This window comes from Musa acuminata, chromosome BXJ1-6, assembly GCF_036884655.1.
Source record: "Musa acuminata AAA Group cultivar baxijiao chromosome BXJ1-6, Cavendish_Baxijiao_AAA, whole genome shotgun sequence".
In the NCBI taxonomy this organism is placed as follows: Eukaryota; Viridiplantae; Streptophyta; class Magnoliopsida; order Zingiberales; family Musaceae; genus Musa; species Musa acuminata.
Window position 1 is genome coordinate 3677601 of NC_088332.1, and position 22079 is coordinate 3699679.

A 22079-nucleotide genomic window follows, 5' to 3' on the forward strand; every position below is an offset into this window, starting at 1 on the left:
AGCAGGAAACTTAGTGTGAGCGAGCACAGCCACCGGCTGATGGTAGATGAGTGATGTAATGACCTGTAGTTCAGAGGAAATGATCTGAATGTAATAATGTTCATGCCTCGAAGCATGAGACCTTGCAAATGTACAGTGCTGTTCTCAGGACTCAAAAACTATAAGAATGGCTACCAACATTCATGCCAGTGGGTCAATGGGTTTGACTTTTTTAGCTGATGCATACAGAGATCGAGTGAGTTTTGGATTCATAATGACAAACATTATGATTGCACACTGTGAATAGCTTCAGTTCATTGAATAGCTCATGTGAGGATTAATGGAGATATTAGTGGTTAGAATGGAATTACAGGAGATGAGCTGCCCAACCTACATTGAGAAGTTCCCATTGACATAGATTATGTATGCTTTGTTCATGGCAGATTTGGGACCCGAGACACGCCCAGAGAAACAAACTGCTTGACATTTGTCGACACTGAACCGCTTTGAGAAGTTTCCATTGACACCAGCAGCTCTTATCCATGCCTCCATATGATGAACTGACACCATACCCCGTCATGCATCATCTCCACTACTTCGCATGCCTTCTTCCTTTTCCCACAGTAGGTCTCCAAGTCTTTTAGTCACTGCAGCGAGTAGGGGGAATCGTTGCATCAAGCTTTTGTTACCTGGGTGGTGCTTCAGTTCAGAAAAGAAACCAGAAGAGAGGCGACGCTTTGTGGATCCTTCGCTGCTTTTAGGGCAGTGTGTGTTCTTGACTTGGTAGTGCACATGCATTCACTTGGTCAGTTGAGAAGTGGCTCCTCTGCAGCTGATGCTGTGGCTTTTGCTATACCACATGATCTCGTCATTGGAGTTTGGATTCTACAAAAAGACACATTTCATATCATCACTGGAGAAAGATATGTTGCAATTAAGACCGCACATAAGAAGTCAAATTGATACACTTAATCATCAGATGCTTTTCTAATCAAGAAAGAGAGCACACAAAAACAAAAGGAACCATGCAATTAATTGGAGGCGAAGACCAGGCACAAGAAAAAGAAAGAATTCACCCTGGGCCATGAAAAGTAAATTAACCTTGTGATGCTTTTGACACATATTTACTTCAATTTTCTGTCCTGTGATTTGTATTCATGGAAAGCCGCTGGCTTCTGTCAATCTTGGTTGCCCTTCAAACATCAAAACAGGATTGTGAGCCTGTAGGACAATTTGGAAGTATATAATTCATGAGAGACCCGCGAAAGGCTCAGATACTGATCATAGTGAATAATAAAAGCAAACCAAAGAACAGAAACAAATTTGGCTATGGAGTACAAAAAAGTTCACAGGTAAGGCCAACTGAAACATACCGAATCAAGGGAATCCTCAAATTTGTTACCATGCCAATAGCAGCTGCTGTTGCTGAGTTTCATCAGAAAAATCAATAAGCCATGAACAAATTCATGTCCTCAGAGAAGAAGTACTGAAAATTTATAATCAGCAAGTCTCTAGCTTTTCTTATGGGAGGAGGAACGGGTTTACTTATGAGGAAACATGTAAAAGGCTCATTTCTTTCGCAAACAATTTCAGAGAGTTAATCATAAAACGAATCAGTGACAGAGAAAACACAATTTGTTATTGCAAGTAATTGGGCCCATACAAGGTGAAGAAGCCAAGGGGTAGACAAGCTTTATGCTTCAGAAGTCGATGAGCATGAGAGATGCGTTATAAACCTGCACCTTTTTCCTCACTTGATAGGTGCCGACAACACATTAACATTTCAAGAAAACCATCACAATTGCTTCTGGCATTAACTAACAAAGAAAAGGCCAGTCAATCCATGTCTTGATACACATTACAACTTTAAGTGTCATAATAGTTGATCTCTCCACTTTAAGTAAAATTTTTTAAGCATTTCAACCATCCATATTTCCTAGAAGAAACCGTCCAATTGCATCATGATCGTTAATGGCCCAATGTCTTAACAGCTGTCCTAAAGAGAAGTATGTAGACCTTATCGATGGAGAAGTACAAGAAACCTCCCAAAGTATGTGTGACATATGAACCAAAGCTTCTCCCCACAATACAGTGCCAAGCTGGACCATACAATGAGTCAAATTCCTGAGAAATGAAATGAAATAATTGCTACTTCATAAGAAGAAATTAATAGAACACTTCTTTCATAAAACAGCAAAGAGGCTACTGAAGTACTATTACTGGTGCAAAAAGAAAATCACCAAGAACTTATCATCAACAGCAACAAATGCAAGTGGATTATGCAGCCTAACACCAAAAATACCAGTTTAAGCTTTTAAAATGATCCAATTGATAATATGAGGTTTCCGGTATCATTTCCTACTTGAAACAGGAGAATGCAAGCCAATACATGCTGGCATGATACAGAACCATGACAACAGCACCAAGATACATAACAAATAAAGATCTATCAAGAGACAAGATGAAACCAAAAGCCCAAACAGGGGAAATTTGAATGAAACTACTCCAGAAGAACAAGTTCACTGAAGTGTCATTCCATGAAAACTCTCCGGACACCACATTGGAGGGAGCCTCATGTACTGGGTACGCCTCTCCCCCTCCCCCACCTCCTCTTTTTTTTCCCCTCCCTTTAGGGATGATCTTGACAGACACATCAGTGAGAAGATGTAACATTGGTTTGTAAAATTATCCAAGTATATCAAACCAAGTAAATATGCATGATCATGTAAGCAATCAGGAAGAGGAGAAATTTGATCTCAATGTTGTAATACATGCCTTCTATTGTCCAACTACCCAAGAACCAAAAAAATATAGCTAACTGAAGTGGTTGCTTCGAGTCCATTTAAAATTTAAATATATTTCAAGTCATTGGTTTATTTCTGGTTTTCGACAAACCAATATAATCTAGTCTATCCCAAGCATTCAGTTAATCTACGTCTCCATCAACCACAATCAACTCACTAGTCTCGTTCTGGAGCAGTTAAGGATGTCTAATGACACCACTACCTCAGCTATAAGAACTTTACTAGGAAATAACCACAATCCTCCAATAACAGCAGCTTTGCTGGGAAGCTTTACTAGTTTTCCTATTGACAGATTTCCCATCAATTTATCTTAAGTTAGCTTGTAGGTTTTAGTTCTCACGGTTCAGGTTTCACCTTTACAGAGAACCTGATGAATCAATTCTTGGTGCGTTCAGCTCGATTATTTACGGAGAAGATATTTTGCAATTTGAACTAATCCGTCCTTTGGATATATAGTTGATATTTTGCAGTAACAACACACAGAAATTTGGTGTTTTCATTTGTTATTAAGTCTGATCTCTATCAACTTTTCAATGTTCAATAACTGAGCTTAAGGAGCTCTTACTTTGAGCCCAGCACCGGGCTTTATCAACAGTGGTAACTAACTGATTCACCTCGGTATCTACTAATCTACAAGCATCAATCATAGAACACAACCAAACCGATCCATCAGAACACGGATAGGCAGAGAGAGATACGTGCCTTCTTGAGGGTGAGGGCGAGGCGCTTGTTATCGAGCTTGGGCATCGAGTCGAGCACCTCGCGGGCGCACTGGAACACGCCCGCTCCTGCAACGCAACGGGCATGTCGGCGGCCCTGACCCGCACGTCCTGCGGCTCCTCAGCGCCCTCCCTGCCCCCCCGATCGCCGGTTCCCTTATTATCCACCCCTCGCTGCCGCTCTGCTTCAAGTCGCCCAGATTTCTCCTCCACGTCGTCCTCAGCCCTGACCCTGGCACGTTGGATGAGGGAGGTGACGTACTGGCTCCGCCGCTCGAGCTCCGCCGACGCATCTTCCATGGCCGCCGTCTGCTGCCGCCGCGGCTGCTTCACTTCCTTCATCGCCGGGGTTTGGGGCTGCTTTTGTTCTGGGTCGGCTCGGACCGCTCTCCCTGTGTCTCCAGCTTTGGATTCCGAGCACTGCTGCAATATATATATATATATATATATATTAAGCCGTGATATATATTAGCCTAATCTGAACCACACGTACGACAACCGAGCCGGTTTAGGTTGACCAAGAAATACGCAGCTCGAACCCGACCGCTCACTTTAGATATAAATGATGGCACGATGCTCGAACCCGACATACTTAATATCGACTTAAGAGCCGGTTCAGTTCAATTAAACCAAATTATTAAAACCATCCGGTTCATTGGGCCGCTTCGTCGTAACAGAAGACGGTTATGTATACGACAGTCGCTCGTAGATCGGACCTTCCTCTCTCTCTCGCTCGCGCCTTCCACTGCTTGCCCACAATGGTTTACATCGCGTCCTGGGACGAGTTCGTGGAGAGATCGGTGCAACTTTTCCGCGCGGATCCCCACTCGGTAAGTTCCTCACCGCCCCGAACCTCTTCGATCCCTACTCCTACCATTTCATCTCTTCGTCCTTTTCTTTTGGAATCGATTAATTTGGGGATTTTTGTGATGTGGGCCTCTCTCCGACCTAGAAGTCGCGGTACGCCATGAAGTACAGGCATTGCGACGGGAAGCTGATCCTCAACGTCACCGACAATCGCGAGGTATGCTGATTATCTTGACACTTGTTGTAACTATCGCCTAATTTAGGTGCCTATAAAGCCCTGTGAATTGCCTTTTCTTGGATCCTAATGGTAAAGGCATTATTAGTTCATGGAACAGAAGGCATGTTTCTTGTGAAAAGTAAATACATTTCAAGAACTGCTTTAGCAATTTTTAAGGTGGCAATCTTGTTTTGTTTGCTTTAGCAATCCAAATTTGTTGCAAGCAAACAAATACATTTGCATGATTCGGGGACTACTCAAATAATGTGTTACGGAACAAAAACCAAAATACCACATACTACACACCACTAAACTTGTCCTCTTGTATAAGAACCAAGCTATGATAAAGCTTCCATAACTCATCACGCAAATAGTGTAGCACAAAATCCATCTCAGGCATTACTAAATGGAACGGAACTGAGGTTCAAACATAATACAATTTATTTATTTTTCAAATAGAATACAAGTTGCTACAGGGTTTAATATATCATGAGCATAAGATATGTATACCTTTCAATTCACTATCAACTTTAGAAATATGAATTACCTTCCTACATTGGAGTATTTTTTGTTGTTCTTTTACAATACCAATTACCAAAAGTAGATGGACAGAAAGGGTCTGTTCTAGCAATGGAGGAGACTGCAAAGATGTGCAAGAGAGACTAGATAAAGGAAGATGAGAAAGGAGGAAAGACTTCGGATTGTCTTCTCAATTCTAGACTTACAAAGAGGACAAGCTGCCCTGCCTGTTTTTGGTTTGGAAGTTTTTATATTTCCTCCAAAACTGAGTAGAGGCATTCAAAAAATTGGATGTGGCACACAGTTAACATGGAAATATACACTCAATTCCTGTCAATTGTGTGAATCATGAAATAAAAAAATAAAAGGAAATTAGAATTGGACTCAAATTTCAAAATGACCTTGCCTCTCTTTATAGAAAATTATTGTTCACCTTTCATTTTCATAAACTGATAGGTCAACCAATTAGACGGTTTTGTCATTTGGTTATCCAAGCAAATCCACGCAAGTTTGTTTAGAAAATAAATTTGAAATTATTTATAATGGACCTGAGTTCAGTTGAAACCATTCCACCTATTAAAGGAAGAATGTAAATTTGATGGCTGAATGAATTGTATTCTGCGAGAAAATTCTCAACGATTTTCTATATTCCCTTTAAGCCTGTTGTAGGGGTGGAGGTTTTTGTGAATCTTGGTTGATATTTTTAGCTGCCATAGTGTTGTATTAATGTGATTCTGAACCTGTATGCTATCAGTGGCGACGGTACATGATAGTATATATATATATATATATATATATATATATATGTATATTTATATATATATATATATATGTATATATACATATATATATAGAACCTGTATGCTATCAGTGGCAACGGTACATGATAGTATATATATATATATGTATATATACATATATATATATATATATATACATATATATATAGAACCTGTATGCTATCAGTGGCAACGGTACATGATAGTATATATATATATATGTATATATACATATATATATATATATATATATATACATATATATATATATATATATTGCTTCTGTCAAGTGGATGATTATTGATATCTCTGCCATTGCATTGATCTTTCATATACAGTAACATGAACTAATATCTTTGCAGTGCCTGAAATTTAGAACAGACCAGGCCCAGAATGCCAGAAAAATGGAGAAGCTCAATAATATATTCTTCACTCTGATGGTTAGTGGTCCTGATGGTATCGTGCCTTGATCACTTCTCCATTAAAGATGCATCCAATTTTTATCTCCTGCCCCGTCTCTCTTTTAGAATTTGATCGGTTTTTGTTTTACACAAGGTGGTTTTCTTCTTAATTCTACAGCTGACATATCAGAAGCATCAGGCAAGGAACAGGCTGAGCAACCAGCATCCAAGAAAGGAAGGGGAAGGAGGCAGTAAATCTTTGGTTACCAATTTTTATCATAGTTTTCATGCCATGGTTGTGTAGTTGGAGGCAAAATTTCATTAAATTTCTATAAAACTGAAGACAACATGTAGTTTTCATGGGGGGGTCTCATCGTATTTATTGATTTTTTTTTATCTAAAATAGTTGTGATAATACCCATTTTTGTTGCTGAGTTCAATCCAAAATGGTGTATCACTTGGTTGCATATGTGCACACCTATCAAAAAAGTGTAACCGAGGAGAAACTTTTGGAACAGATAAAAGAGAGCAACGCCCGCTAGATTAAATATCACCCAAATCATATCTTTCTAAATCTAATTAACCAAGATTAGTCCCATTCTTAGCCTATACATCTAATGGAACAAACAGTTGAGATTTGTAAGCAGATTTGAAGACTATGACCTGGCAATTTGTAAAGGGCTAATGACAAATTATCTCATGTATAGTTTGATCTTTTTATGATCATCATCTTTAGGGCTTAGAAAATTTATATTAAATTTTTTTATAATTATAAAAGTAAAATATTTAATCTTATTTATCATAATGTCGATGATTTTATCAAAAGATATAACGCATGCTGACATGAAAATAATGGATAGATAATTTATGGTGATAGACGGTTGTATCGTGGATGGCTATTGCGGTAGTTGGCCAATGATAATGATGCGATGGTCCTTGCAATGAGGAGGAATGGTCCTTGCAATGAGGAGGAAGAAGAGGATAGGACATTTGGATTGAGGAGAAAGAGAAGGCAAGTGAGGCATCTATGATGACACGGAGGGAGGAGGAAGAAGAGGCTAGTGAGGTAACGTCAATACCGCATCGCTCTGCCTCTTCGTTTTCGTCGACCATCGCATTGTTTGATGCGACACTATATCGCACCGCCTCCTATTCATTCTCGTTGACCACCACATCGTTCGATGCAACGCTACATTACTTCCTTTGCATTGACATCATATCACTATGCTTCCTCTTCGTTCTCGCTGACTATCACGAAAAAGAGAGAGGAGGCAAAGCAATGCGGTGCCGTTGCATATGCCTCACCTTTCTTTTCTTTTTCCTCAAACGTTGATGTAGATGTTTCACTGCTCTGTCTCCTCTTTAATCAGTAATGTTCATATCAACATCGACAAGGTTAATTATCGCATCGTTCTTGTCGACCACTACTACAACAATAACTCATGGTGTCATCGTCCGTCACAAAATTATCTTTTTATCTATTATTTTTATATTTAATTTTTTATCGATAAAAAAATTAAATATTTTACTTTTATAATTATAAAATTTTTAATATAAATAATAGATAAAAAAATAATTTTGTAACAGACGGTGACACCATGAGTTATTTGTGATCGAGATATTAAAAAATAAATACGTAAATATTTTAGATTCGAATATGTGCACGATACCTCAAATCGTACCTGCACATGCAGATCTTCTGAATTGTTGTCGGTAAAAGTCACAAAACGAAGAATCCATTTGGCTTTATTTTGTAACCATTTATAAATCAAAGAAGCATATCATATCCAACAGAACATCATGGTTAGTAGAACTCTTCTTTTTCTGTTGGTCTCCAGACCGTCAAATCACATTGCTAACAACTTAAGAAACGAGGAAGAAAGCTGCAGAGGGTACCTTTGGGAAAAGCAGGGAAGATCGATGCTATCAGCAGGCCCCCACCATCAGTCGGCCACCGGGAGCGAACATTGATTCGGAATCCATCACCAACATAACGGATTACACACATATTTGCGGCTGGATTCTGCTTCCATAGACAAATAAACATAAAACTAACTTGATGGCCACAAGCAAACTGAACCAGTAATAATCTTACATTTCCAATTGAAATTTCTAGAATACTGCCCAAGTGATGACAGGATCAAAATCAACAGATTAGCATAAGCAGATTCAAGTGTAAGTGCCCTTCAGGACTCAATTCTATAGCTAATGGTGGTTATTTGTGGGAGGGAGAGTCCATCAGGACTCGAGTATGATGGTATCAGAAATATTTTCCAAGATGAAACCCAAGGGACAAAGTCCCCAATTTCCCTTATAAAAAAGGGCAAAAAAAAATCCTGTCCGCATGCGGGCAAAAAGGATGAACCCTAGCAACTTATTTTAACTGTGAGGTCATATTCATTCCTTGATCAGGCAATCTACAACACGTGTGGCAAAAACCATGACATTCACATCATATCTTAAGTACCAGTTGTATGTTGTTTGGTCCACAATTTGGCATGCTAAATCACATTGCATTGCCCAAGATGAGTTTTGTGGTCTTCCTACAAGTTAACAACTATTCTTCTGGGGGTGAGGGTGATGATGGATCTTCTTTACTAGTTACAACAGACGTTAAATCTACACCGGGCACATCAGTGGTTGCAGAAATCTGGTTTGAAGTTCCAACCACTGGATTCTGGATGTTTAATTCACCAATGCTGCTTTCCGCTACTTCATTTTGCTCATCCATGGCTGCAAAAATCTGGTTTGAAGTTCTAACCATTGGATTTTGGAGGTTTAACTCACCAATGCTGCTTTCCGCTACTTCATTTTGCTCGTCCATGGCTGCAGATATCTGGTTTGAAGTTCCAACCACTGGATTTTGGAGGTCTAACTCACCAATGCTGCTTTCTGCTACTTCGTTTTGCTCATCCGTGGCTGCAGATATCTGGTTTGAAGTTCCAACCACTGGATTTTGGAGGTTTAACTCACCAATGCTGCTTTCAGCTACTTCATTTTGCTCATCCATGGCTGCAGAAATCCAGTTTGAAGTTTCAACCACTGGATTTTGGAGGTTCAACTCACCAATGCTGCTTTCAACTACATTTTGTTCACCATGGCATGACTCAGAAGGCATCTCTGAGTTGTATGTAGTATCATATGTAGGTTGGACAGATTCCACATCACTGACCACATCTCTCGTCTCAACAACAGTGGTGGTTTTCACATTGAGAACATCTAACGCTTCCAAACTTCGATTCTCAGTTTCAACCACTGGATTTTGGAGGTTTAACTCACTAGCGATGCTTTCAGCAGTAAGATTATTTGCTTCAGTTACTTCATTATGTTCACCATGGCATGTTCCAGAAGGTGGCTCTGGGTTGCATATGATAACAGATGTAGGCTGAACATACACCACATTAAGTAACTCATCTCTAACCTCAATGGCAGGAGCTGATTCCACACTGGGAACATCTATAACTTCAGTACTTTCGTTCTTGGTCTCAACCAGATTTTGAAGGTTCAGCTCAGCAACGCTGCTTTCAGCAGTAATATTCTTTACTTCAGTTAGTTCATTATGTTTACCGTAGCATGTTTCAGAAGATAGTTCTGGATTGCATATGGTGTCATATGTAGGTTGAACATATTCCACATTGCCCACCTCATTTCTTACCTCAACAACAAAAGTTGCTTCCACATTTGGCATGTCTAGAGCTTGCACAATTGGGTTCTCACTTTCAATCTCTGAAATTTGGAAGTTCAATTCACCAATGCTACTTTCAGCAGTAGTATTCTTTGCTTCAGTTGTTTCCTTCTGTTCACCATGGCATCTCTCAGAATGCAGATTCTGATTACATGCAGTATCACATGAAACTTGAACATGTTCCATATCACTGACCTCATCTCTTACCTCAACAGCAGAAATGGATTCCACATTGGGCACATCCAACGCTTCCAAACTTCGGTTCTCAGTTTCAACTGCTGGATTTTGGAGGTTCAACTCACCAATGGTGCTTTCAGCAGTAATATTCTTTGCTTCAATTACTTCATGATGTTCACCATGGCATGTTTCAGAAGATGGCTCTGGATTGCATACAATATCACATGTAGCTTGAATGCATTCCAGATTACTGACTTCATCCCGTGCCTCCATAACAGAAGCCGATTCCATACTGGGCATCTCTATATCTTCGGCATTTTGGTTCTCAGTTACTTCAGTATGTTCATCATTGCATGTTTCAGAAGATGGCTCTGGATTGCATACAATATCACATGTAGCTTGAATGCATTCCAGATTACTGACTTCATCTCTTACCTCGATAACAGAAGTCGATTCCATACTAGGCTTTTCTATAGCTTCAGCATTTTGGCTCTCAGTTTCAACCACTATATTTTGGAGGTTCAATTTACCAATGCTGCTTTCAGTAGTAATATTCATTGCTTCAGTTACTTCACTATGTTCACCACAGCATGTTTCAAAAGGTGGCTCTGAGTTGTATCGAGCATCACATGTAGGTTGAACATATTCCACAGTACCTAATTCATCTCTTACCTCAACAACAGAAGTCGATTCCACAATGGGCATGTGTGTAGCTTCACTTTGGTTCTCAGTTTCAACTACTGGATTTTGGTTGTTCAACTGACCAAAACTGCTTTCAGAGGTAATGTTCTTTGATTCAGTTACTTCATCATGTTCACTATAGCATGTTTCAGATAGTGGCTCTGAGTTACATACAGAATCACATGTAGGTTGAACATATTCCACATTGCTTACCTCAGCTCTTACCTCGACAACAGTAACTGATCCCACATTGGGCACATATATAGATTCAGCAATTCGGTTCTCACTTTCAATCACTGGATTTTCGAGGTTCAAAGCATCAATACTACTTTCACCAGCAAGATTATTTGCTTCAGTTGCTTTGTGATGTTCGCTATTGCACGTTTCAGAAGGCAGATCCAAGTTGCACACAGTATCACATGTAACCTTTACTAAAACTGCTCTTTGTTTGATCTCACCAGAAAACTCAGGAACAATTTGTGAACTGCAGATGTCAGAAACAGTCTGAACAATGTTGTGAACTTCCCCATCAATTTTAACCAAATTAACAGGAACTGTCTGTGAAATATTCATGTTGATAACACAGTCAGCAGAGCCAGTGACTACCAGATTATCAGGTAAATCTGCTTTTTGTTCAACATCAATACGAGCATCAGGGAAATCCTCATTATTGCACATGTCAGTAAGATTCTGAATGAGATCAGGTGCTTTCACAGTAGTGTCCATCTTACCTAAGTCAGGTTCTGTTTCTTCAGTATCACTATATGTTTTAGAAGCCCCAACATTATCAGATAAATCTACGTTTTGTTCAACATCAACACAAGCATCTGGAAAAGGCAAATTGCATACTCCAGCAACACTCTGAATGGGGTCAGGTGCATTCACATTATGATCCATATTATGTAAGTCAGTTTCTGTTTCTTCAATATCTGTTTTAGGAGCTTCCACATTATCAGATAAATCCGCTTTTTCTATAACATCAAGACATGCTTTCATATTATCATCAGTTTTATGAAGGTCTGTTACTGTTTCTTCAATATCACCATATGTTTCACGAATAGAATCAGGACCAAAGTTGTCAGTATTCTGCTGAACAGAATCAGATACCAAAATATCATTTGCAACGATTAATTGTTCTTCTGCTGGTTGTTTTTCAAACTCAATAAGCAAACCAGAAGAAGATGCAGTTGGAACATTATAAGTTTTCATATAAGGTATGTCAACTGATTCGATGTTTTTACCCTGAGTGACATCAGGATTGACATTAACCTGACAGAATGCATCTTGGTTCTGCCCATCACCACAAGAAGTTTGATTTTCACCAGAATTCTTGTCGACTGAATCACCAATTACATTATCAGCATCCACATTACTCTGCATTAAGATGACTCCATTCTCTGTATCAGTAGATGCTTCATCTTCGACACAGATAACATTAAAATCATTATAACTTTCAACAACAGGACCCACATTTATCTGACCAGACATCTCGGCAACCTGTGTAATTTCTGGAGGTGCTTGGTCTTCACAGCTTGTGCGAGTAAATTGTTCACTATCAAGATGGGAACTCATCCGACCACTGAGACTAGAATGCAGAGAATCAACTATTGAAGTTTGATCTTTAACACCATTATAGTCAGGATTGACAAATGACCCATCAGGAATATCTTCCTTTGAAGTAACACCCAGATGCACTGGATCTTTGCCAGAAATCATGACAGTAGAGTCACTGGCTTTTTCTGAAAAAGCACCTAATACATTTTGAGTATCTTTGCAGCTCACTTTTTCATCAATCACACTAGCTGAACTTGCAGGTATTTCATCTATATTGATATTAGCATTTGAACAAGATTGATCTTGTGATGTTCTTTCAATTTCAATGCAAGATTCCTTTTTCTCTTGAGGAACGACTTCGAAACCCAGGGTTACAGAAGAATTTGTCTCCAAGCAGCATTCAGAATGTTGGTTCTCCTGATCACTTTGCCTCAAATCCGTAAGGATCTCCACAGCCTGAGAACTGATGTGTGATTGAAGTTCACAGGCCTTCATACTGATGTCATCTTTCTCCTTATTTTTGACTCCGGCACCAAGGTGGTGCTCCAAAACCTTCTTCTCACCTTCAAATTCAGAACTTAGGTGAACTGGATTTTCACTAACATCTACAGATTTTTGTTCCCCTTCAAGATGAACTCCATAACTTCGATTAGATGGACCATCAGAGACACTCACAGCTTCCTCCTCCATACCTTCAACTTTGGAGCTGCTATTAGAATGACCTTCGACCACATTGACTACCTCATTCTCAGTGTCCTCAACAGTGGGTGGAACAGCAGAACCAGTTGAATATACAGTGGGTATTTTGTTGACGTTCAGATGCTGATCAATTTCAATCAAGGCAGTTGCTTTGCTTTCTGACTCAATTACCTCATTTTTAACTTCTTTGCATGATTGAGATGCATTCCCTGTGGGCAACAGATTTGATGCAACCTCATCTGATATGCTTCCTGGCTTTTCAGCTGTACCACCAATTTTATCTAATTCAGATGAAAGTATGGACAACTTTGGATGTTCTAATGAAGTAAGCTTGCTGTTCTCAGCATTGCTTCCACTATTACATGGTTCAATCTCTATACTTGTGTTGACATCTCCAGGCAATTCTTTACAACTCTGATCTTGTTTACTAGAGGACCCTGATACTTCTGCAGGTGTTACAGAAGCCTGTCTCATAACATTTCCCACAACCTTGTTTAATGAACCAACAGCAGAATGCATATCACATTCAATGGAATTTGCAGATTTGACAAGTGAAGTTTTGTGACCATAATCATCAGAACTCTCTTCAGTTACAGATAGAACAAACTCCCTGTTGCACAGGTTCGCATCTTGCTTTTCACAAACAGGCCCCACCTCTGAAGACTGTGTACAAGCAGCTTCAGTCTCATCTGGCTTGTTACCAAAGCTACATAATGTCCTAGATGTTACAGGACTGTTTGTACTGTCACTATTCTGTCTTTCTCTCAAAATAACTGCTTTTGTAGCTTTAGACTTGCAATCTGCTTTATTTGACATTTCTGCTTGTTTCAATCCCGCAAGTCGAGCACGGCGTTCACAAGCTGCTGTTGCAGAACCACTTCGAGCAGCTGCTTTTTTTCTTGTAACTGAAGATTTATCCAGCCCTCTTTGAACGAATGGAGGCACAATACTGCTGTCTTTTGCTGGAAAATATTGCACTTGAACTAAAGGAACTGCGATGACAGATGCTGAGGAATTCAAACTATCATGTCCTGCATCTGGTGGTTTATTTGGATTGACCATTTCTTGGATGGCTACAATAGACTGCACTTCAGCATTGGCATCTCCGGTTTCCCTACTCATTGAGCTAATATTCAAGATACCATTGCTAGGTACCACTGTTGGCGAGCTCTGAATTGAAGAGTCACCTGGCTTATCAGCCAATTGCCTTTTCTCACTTAACTGGACATCCATATCTGGTTTTATTTTCTCAGTGCTACAAAGAGAAATATTTCCTTCAGCTAGTTTCTCCTCTCCCGATCCAAGGCTATCAGGTGCTGCTTTCTGGGTGCCTCCATGAGATAAATCTGGTTTGTCAACTGATTTATGGCTTTCATTTGATTTAGCGTCAGTACTAGGTACTCTTTGCGAAGCTGCATTTTCTTTTAAATCTTGTGCAAATGCAACAGGCATAGTTGGAGTGCATGTTGCAGGAGTTCCAGATGGAATGCCATGCACCATACCAACTTTCACACCATCATGCAACTTTGACTGAACAGAGCTCATGTTATCCATGCTGACAGATAGTTTGGTTCCAACTGGAACTGCTTTAGTGTCAGCAGCAGCAGGAACGGTTGAAACTTCTCTCATTTCTACAGATGGTGCTATGCTCCTAAGATTATCTGCTTCTTGTGATGAGGTCGTGATTCTGACTGATTCTAGATCAACTCTCTCTAATCCTATCTCACAATTAGCCTGATAACCAACAGAAGGGTCATTTAGAGCTCCTGAACTTTTATCAGTGGTTGCCTTCTCCAGGGACATTGCAGCAACTATTGGTTTATCTGATCCTACTTCATTTCCCCCATGAAGTCCAACAATCATGTTTACTTCACCAGTAGACGTTGCCAATTTCTGCTTTCTGCCTCGTCCTCGAGGTGCTTCTCCAGTCTGAGTCTTGCGACGCTTAGCTTGAATTGACATATTGGGCCCAGGTGCTGGTACTAAAGCGGGAGTTCCTGCAACAGATTCTTCCTGTGTATTTGCACTTGCAGAAGAATCCACACCAGTAACTGTAGGAGAAGCGGAGACCCTTTCAGTTTGGGGCTTCATTTCCTGCTTGATAATTATATTTGATTGAACAGCAGCTGCAGCAGGTGAGGCATCTGCAGCTGCTCTCTTTGGCCTACCCCTGCCTCGTTTTGCAGGAGTAGGCTCCTTGACTTGCTGCAATGGCTCTGTGGGTGTAGCTGATGAATCTTTTTGCAATGGCAATGATAGCTGTGTGTCACTGGTTTGAGGTTCAGATAATTCCTTTGTGGTACATGGATCTCTTGATATTTCTGTAGGAGGTGATGACGCAGGAGAATCAACCTGACAAAGTTTTTCAAACTCTTCCTCTGTCCACTGATCTCCATAAGATCGGACCTGAAAAAGAAAACAAATGATTGACTTACCGATATGGACATACAAAAAAAAAGCTCTATGTTGTGGGTTGGATAAGCAAATCAACCTCACGTGCTCGTTTGCCCCTGCCGTATTGTTGTGTATCAAGGCCACCAAGATATTCACTTTTTCTTTTCATGCTGACATTTGGTGATTCATATATCATCATTGCCTTGTAAAAGGGTTTCAAGTCCTCATCTGTCACAAGACGAGAAGGCATGGCTAATGGATTTAATCCATCTGTTGAACCCTGAATCAATCTTTGCCATGCTGCCTGCAAGGCATTTTAAGAAGTAATTAAATTAATATAGCATGAAATGCTACAGTGGATGGACCATCAACAAAGGAAATTTGAATGAAATTCACGCAAGTGTGGGATGACAGACCATCTCTTCATCATGCCTTTGTTTATCAATTGATTCAAATATGTCTATTTCAGGTTCACTGCAAAAAAGCATGTTATTCACTCTATGATGAACAAAATAAAGGCAATTAGTCAAATAATTTCAGTTACCAGAAAATTTTCCATCTGGAGGTAACAAAAATAACATACGTAAGAAAACATACCTGCGAGCCAGGATATCATTGAGGGAATCATTGTCTAAAACAGGAGCAGCTTCTTCTTTCTTGGATTCCCTAAGTAGGGATTCCAAATATTCCCTTCGGTCCTCAGCACTGCAATTATCAAAATCAAAATTTTTTCAGAAGAATAGCTGTTCACAAATTACAATTATATGTTAAGACACAGGAGAAACCAAACTACCTTGTGTTATTGTCAAAAAAGCCTGCAGTTATGCTCTGATTAGCAACACCAAGTTTGTGCTCGGCTGCAGCTCTTACTTGTTCTTCAACAGTGCGGATCTGCACACAAAATGCACAAAATATTGTGGTTTCCAAATTGAATGATCATATTACCAAACAGAGAATAACAATCATCAAACCACACATACAGATGAGTCCTAAGTAACAATAGTTACAGTGAAAAGAAAATACTGATGACCAAAAAGAGTAGAACATAACTATTTGTTCCACGAGCATCATCATATTTTAACATATCATGTCAAAAACCTTAATCGTGGCTATTACCAATATAAAATATTCAAAGACTTAGTACAAGGTTTATCTAAAGGACCATATTGAATTTAAGGAAACCCTATGACCATTAGAGATGAAAACATAATAGTAATAGAAAATCAAGATATACTATGAACAGCATAGAGATGTAAACAGTAAGTCTACACAAATCACTACGAATATATACAGATCAAGGTATTCAATTTCGAATAGTACCGCCCGTACCGGACGGTATGTACTGGTCCGTCAGCAAACCGATACACAAACCGCCTGCTACCAGGCAGTATATATATATATATATATGCGACGTCGCCTCTCTTCTCCCCACACGGGGCTACGGCGACATCGCAGATTTTTTTTTACTTTATATATATAGGCGACGTCGCCTCGCGTGGGGAGAAGAGAGGCGACATCACCGAAATTTTTTTTTACTATATATATATATATATATATATATATATATATATATATATATATATATATATATATATATATCGAACGGTATACTGAACCGTATACTGCTCGATATACAATATCGTACCATACCGAGCGAATGTCGAAACTCCGGTACAGTACGATATTTCAATCCTTGATACAAATAATAGAATAATTTATTGGAGTCCTCCCCCTGCAACTTGAACATGGCCTTGAAAAGGTAATAATAAAGCTAGTAGACACCTTTACTTAAATCCTGAAGTTTACTAAAAGCTACCATTCCTTTGCAAGACCTAGAAAAAGACAAACTTAAAATTCTTTCACATAGACCTATATTGGACCATCTTTTTTCAGAATATACATATAAATCCAAATAATACAGATGGACAGTAACCTGGTAAAAGGCTAAATATGGCATATGATGACAGTACACATTAACCAAGGATTTTAATTTCAAATGATACCACTCGTACCGGGCGATACGTACCAGTCCGCCAATAAACTGATACGTGGACAGCCCGCTACCGGGCGATATCAACCTGGCAAGGGAAGAAGAAGCGTCGAGGGAGAAGAAAAGGAAGAATCGGGAGAACCTCGACACTTTCTGATCCGGCACCGCCCTCTCTCGACGATCCCGATCTAGAAGGTAACAGAGAGGCGGCGGCTCAGCTTCTTCTTCGCCGTGTTCTTCGCCGAAGGCCGAAGAGGGCTGTGGCCTTCGTCGCGTTCTTCATCGAAGATTGGAGACGTCTACGGCCTTCGACACCTTCGTCGACGCAGATGAGGAGAAGACCGTGTTCTTCTCCTCGTTTGACGACGAGGAGAAGAAAAGGAGGCAACGTCACCGAGGCAACGTACACCTCCCTTATATATATATATATATATATATATATATATATATATATATATATATATATATATATATATATATCGAGCGGTACACCTTAGCGTACCACTCGATACGCCTATATCGTACCGAGAAAAGCTCGAAACGTCGATACAATACGAAATTACGAACCTTGACATTAACTATTAAATTTAATTGGCTGTAGCTAGTTCAAATTACTTATATAAGACATCAAAAGAAGTCAAGCAGTGATATGGTAAAAAATGATGTGATAAAAATTTTCAAGACCAAAATTATTTGATAACAGACAAAAATTCCATGTATGGCCAAAACTAATGTTGATAGTGAGCAGCTAATAAACCAACAATAGTGTCAAATAGCCCAAGCACTAAACCTAGAATCTACTTGGCAATCAACGTCAATCTCATAGAAATCTTAAAATTTTTGAAATTTAAATGATAAGTATACTTCATCACAAATTTTTGTTTTTTTTTTTGGAATTTAACAAAAAAAGCTATACTTGCTATCCAAAATATTCATCAAAGAAAGATATAATTAATATCCAAAATCTTCATCAAAGAACAATGGAACTGATAAAATTCAAGACCAATCAACTTCCAGATGATATATATGCAAAAGAAGACAAATATCTGGTATTAGAATGATAAAATAAAAAAATGAAATAAAACAAATAGAAAATAACAGCAATAAAAAAAGAAAGGTTGAAGAGAAAGGAGAACATAGAAAATAACAATGAAAGTCAGAGAAGAACCCTAAAAGTCTTTAAAAAAAAAATTCATCATAACTAGGGTTTACATATACCTTTTCTCCTATTTACAATCATTAAGTAAAATTAAAAGCTAATAGAAAAGGAATAAAAGAGAGAGGTAGTGGATGATGAGCATCTGTGTGGGATAAACAGGAAAGGATGAAGGAGGAGAGGAAAAGATAAGAGCAAAAGAAATGGGAGGGAAGCCAAAAGGATAGAGAAAAGAAGGAAAGAGGAAAACACAAAAGTGAACAGAAGAAAGGAAAAAATATCAGCACAAAAGAAAGAAACATGAAACTCTAAAAAATAATTTAATAAAAAATTTAATATAATAAGCGGAATAAAATTAGAAAAATTAATTAGAATATTATACAAATAGAAGTAGAAAGACACATAGCAAACCATAACATTAATATATTAATTACAAATTAACTTTTTTAATATTGCCTTTATAAAAACAAATAAGACCAATAGAATTAGCATTTATGGAATGACAAAAAACTAAACTGGAAGGTTTGTAAAACTGAATAGTTTATAGGCAGTTGTATTAGAAGATTCTCAAGCAAAATATTAGAACATAAAAGAAAAGTACAAGCAAAACTAAATATTAATGAAAACTAATGGCTAATGGAATGATTAAATGCAGCAGATTCTTGATTATATTTACTTCTAATAGTTTTTCAGCCAATAATACAATTCTACAATCCATACCACCAATCTGGATCAGCCCAATCCTAATCTTAATTTTTCTAAGAAGTCAGTACCTTCTATCCAAATTTTATGTAGTTCAATTCATGGACGGCAGCCACAGAAAAAGAAAGAAAGAATCAAGGCACTACAAAAAGAATTGAATACAACAACTAGACAGCGAATGAAGGATGCTTTAAGTGTATTGGTTCCTGATGGATCAGAAAATATTTATTTCTATTATTTGTAAGGTCAATATTAATTTTAACTAACAAAAAAGGATCATATATTTCCTGTTTTTGATAGACATATAACAGAATAGGCCCAAGGATGAGAAAATGATGGTAATTTTATGAAGATATTAGCATACTTCTTTATGGAGCTTTACTAAAGATCATAGCACTTACTGTCTCCAAACGCAGAACAAGAACATCCCTCTTTTGACCAATCCTATGGGCCCTTGCTTGAGCTTGTAGATCAACCTAAACACACAGGAAAGAATGTCAGAAGGTAATACCAAATGCATAATGCATACATCATGCAATTACAAGACTTTGCTATTGCCTGTGGGTTCCAGTCAGTGTCAAATATGATGACAGTATCGGCTGCTTGAAGATTTACACCAACTCCTCCAGCCCGAATGCTAATAAAAATGGCAACCCAAGTTAGTAAAGGGCTCCATAAAACTTCTTTAAGTAGACTATAATGAAGTTGTTAATTAACTAGTGATTTTTTAATGCAAAAAAAGAAAACCTTAGAAGAAAGATGAATGCTTGTGAGTCTGGACGGTTAAATTCCTCAACTAGAGCTCCACGATCGAGTCCACAAGTATGTCCATCCAAACGAAGGTACCTATATCGTTTCCAAGAGAGATATTCCTCCATAACATCAAGCAATCTTGTCATAGTGGAGAAAAACAGTACCTGAAGGCAAGTAGTTTTTTAAGTTTTATAGAGTATGGCATTATAATATATAGTATTGCAACTGACATTGAACTATTGGTTGCAGCAGTAGAGAAAATCCTTGAAACAGTTAAAATACATGAGGCAGTTAACATAGCATCATAAACAATATTATAATTGAGATTGAACTATTCATAGAAATAGCATGAAACTTTCCTGAAACTGTTAAAAGCCACATGAGGCACTACACAATCAAGATTTCCAATACGACAAGTCATGAAGATGTGTACACGTGTGCCCAATACTAGAATTTTGTAACAATAGCCATTATTCCAGAATATACATTTTAAAAGAATGACATACAGAAGACAAATAATGGGATGAAAGTATGCAATCCATCTCATGTTTCAGTTATAAATTAAGGCAATAACATATAAAAGTTGTCACATAGCAAAAGAATGACAAAAAAGATGATCAATGTACAAGGAGCCTCTAGAAATGGAAGCACAATAATAGCAAAAATGCAGTATGACTGTCAATATCAGATAAAGCCATAACTTTTTTATTAAAAAAAATGAAAACGTCCAGTGTGCCTCCAACAATGATCTTGGCCTGATGGTGCCACACCATGGGCTCTAGTGCTCGCCTATGCATTAAATTCTAGCAAGACAGCTTGGCAAGTCCAAGGATACCATTAGCCATCACTGTGTTTTTGTACTAATTGTGCATTTTGCATATATCAATTTACACCCATAGCTAAAGGGCCCAGTGGGGAATTAGATGAATATCACCTAGTACATCAGACAAACTTCACAAATAATGATGCATCACAAAGTGATATTAATGTACCTTTGATGACTTGCTTATGCAAAAGAAAATGAAAGAAAGAGTATCTACACTGTGCTTCAATGTTCTCCACGGTGCATCTCCATCAATCCTCACTATCTTTTGTGCCTTAGTCAAGGATTGGAGCTTCAGATACTAGATCCATGCCGGTCCATGATTGAACTGGTACAGGTCTGATTCATGACGGTGGAAGGAGAAAGAGAGACCTGAGGAAAGGAAAAGGAGAAGAAGAAGAAGAGGAGGATAGGAGGAGAAGAGGAGAGGAAGAGAAGAAGAAGAAGTGGTGGCAGCAGTGGAGGTAGGGAGGAGGTCAAGGAGTGGAGGGGAGGAAGAATACCAGGAGGTCCATCAACAGGACACAAGGGATGGCGGTGGGCAGGCCTCAGCATGAGCGGGCAATGGTATGAGTTATCTCACAGCTCTGCGTTATGCGTGCAAACCCTCAAGCGCCTGGAGTGGAGGACTGGCCTGTCTGATAGGGGGTTGTCCGCATCCCCATTCACACTTGGAGTGGTAAATGTTGGCTAGTACAAACCAGTCATAGCAAAATTGAGTTCCTTAGTCTCAATACTTTATTGCTTTATAAGAACCAATTTCCATCGTCATCAATTTAATCCTAATCGCCAAGAGGTACAACAAATTGCATGGCAAATATAGTTCTTTAACAATTTGTTCAACAAAGAAGCATATTTTTCACAGTAATTTGTGATGAGACTATTCGCAGCTGGTTTTGTCCATCTTTAACTATTACGATACAAGTAATTGTTAAATGTTAACATGCATGCAGCTGGATTAATTTATTTTGACCCATTCAAACTTGACTGATCCAAGTAGGTATTTGAACAAAAGCTGCTAAGAGTTCAAAATGTTGGGAAGGTAACATAAAGCTCCAGTTCTTTGAAACACCTCTCTCCAAAAATCTTAGAACTTTCATTCTTTTGTGAAACAAACCTCAATCGACTTTCTTCTCTCCGTGTTTAGCTAGATGCTGACCCAGTTGACTCTTGTTGTTTCTAGTCATTTTAAGGGGAGAGCTGCTTATTCTTTGTTTCCAGAAATCACTTCTCCTGACTC

The 22079-nt window shown here is 38.6% G+C and overlaps 2 protein-coding genes and 1 pseudogene across 8 annotated transcripts in view; 1 reads left to right on the forward strand and 2 right to left on the reverse strand.

The window, feature by feature from the left end:
* Positions 1–283: 283 nt before the first annotated feature.
* LOC135675683 (uncharacterized) lies at positions 284–3917 on the reverse strand (annotated as a pseudogene).
* A 277-nt stretch (positions 3918–4194) lies between these two features.
* LOC135677632 (signal recognition particle 9 kDa protein-like) lies at positions 4195–6587 on the forward strand. Of its 4 annotated transcripts, none has more exons than XM_065189999.1 (4): positions 4195–4332; positions 4455–4526; positions 6187–6280; positions 6404–6587. In XM_065189999.1, the coding sequence occupies exons 1-4, from the start codon at positions 4261–4263 to the stop codon at positions 6478–6480; spliced, it is 315 nt and encodes a 104-aa protein (XP_065046071.1). In that variant the 5' UTR covers positions 4195–4260; the 3' UTR covers positions 6481–6587. The 4 variants fall into 4 exon arrangements, with proteins under 4 accessions (XP_065046071.1, XP_065046072.1, XP_065046069.1 ...); XM_065190000.1 differs by having other exon boundaries at positions 4458–4526; XM_065189997.1 differs by having other exon boundaries at positions 6187–6264; positions 6404–6549.
* Positions 6588–8654: 2067 nt separating this feature from the next.
* LOC135675684 (uncharacterized) overlaps positions 8655–22079 on the reverse strand; it is a 35539-nt gene continuing 22114 nt past the window's right edge. For all 4 annotated transcript variants that reach the window (XM_065186077.1, XM_065186076.1, XM_065186075.1 and 1 more), the window contains exons 23-30: positions 20011–20180; positions 19822–19900; positions 19665–19739; positions 16209–16306; positions 16013–16120; positions 15832–15889; positions 15513–15719; positions 8655–15427 (exon numbers count right to left, since the gene is read on the reverse strand). In XM_065186077.1, the coding sequence (XP_065042149.1) occupies positions 8783–15427; positions 15513–15719; positions 15832–15889; positions 16013–16120; positions 16209–16306; positions 19665–19739; positions 19822–19900; positions 20011–20180 (7440 nt within the window). In that variant the 3' untranslated portion in view covers positions 8655–8782. The remainder of the gene's footprint in view (positions 15428–15512; positions 15720–15831; positions 15890–16012; positions 16121–16208; positions 16307–19664; positions 19740–19821; positions 19901–20010; positions 20181–22079) is intronic.

What these genes read in the sequence shown, in the direction of transcription:
- LOC135677632 (XM_065189997.1), top strand. Translation starts at nt 4,261, where the DNA reads ATGGTTTACATCGCGTCCTGGGACGAGTTCGTGGAGAGATCGGTGCAA. An exon ending in TCCGCGCGGATCCCCACTCG is followed by an intron (nt 4,333 to 4,454) that starts GTAAGTTCCTCA and finishes TCTCCGACCTAG; the next exon opens with AAGTCGCGGTACGCCATGAA. An exon ending in ATATATTCTTCACTCTGATG is followed by an intron (nt 6,265 to 6,403) that starts GTTAGTGGTCCT and finishes TTAATTCTACAG; the next exon opens with CTGACATATCAGAAGCATCA.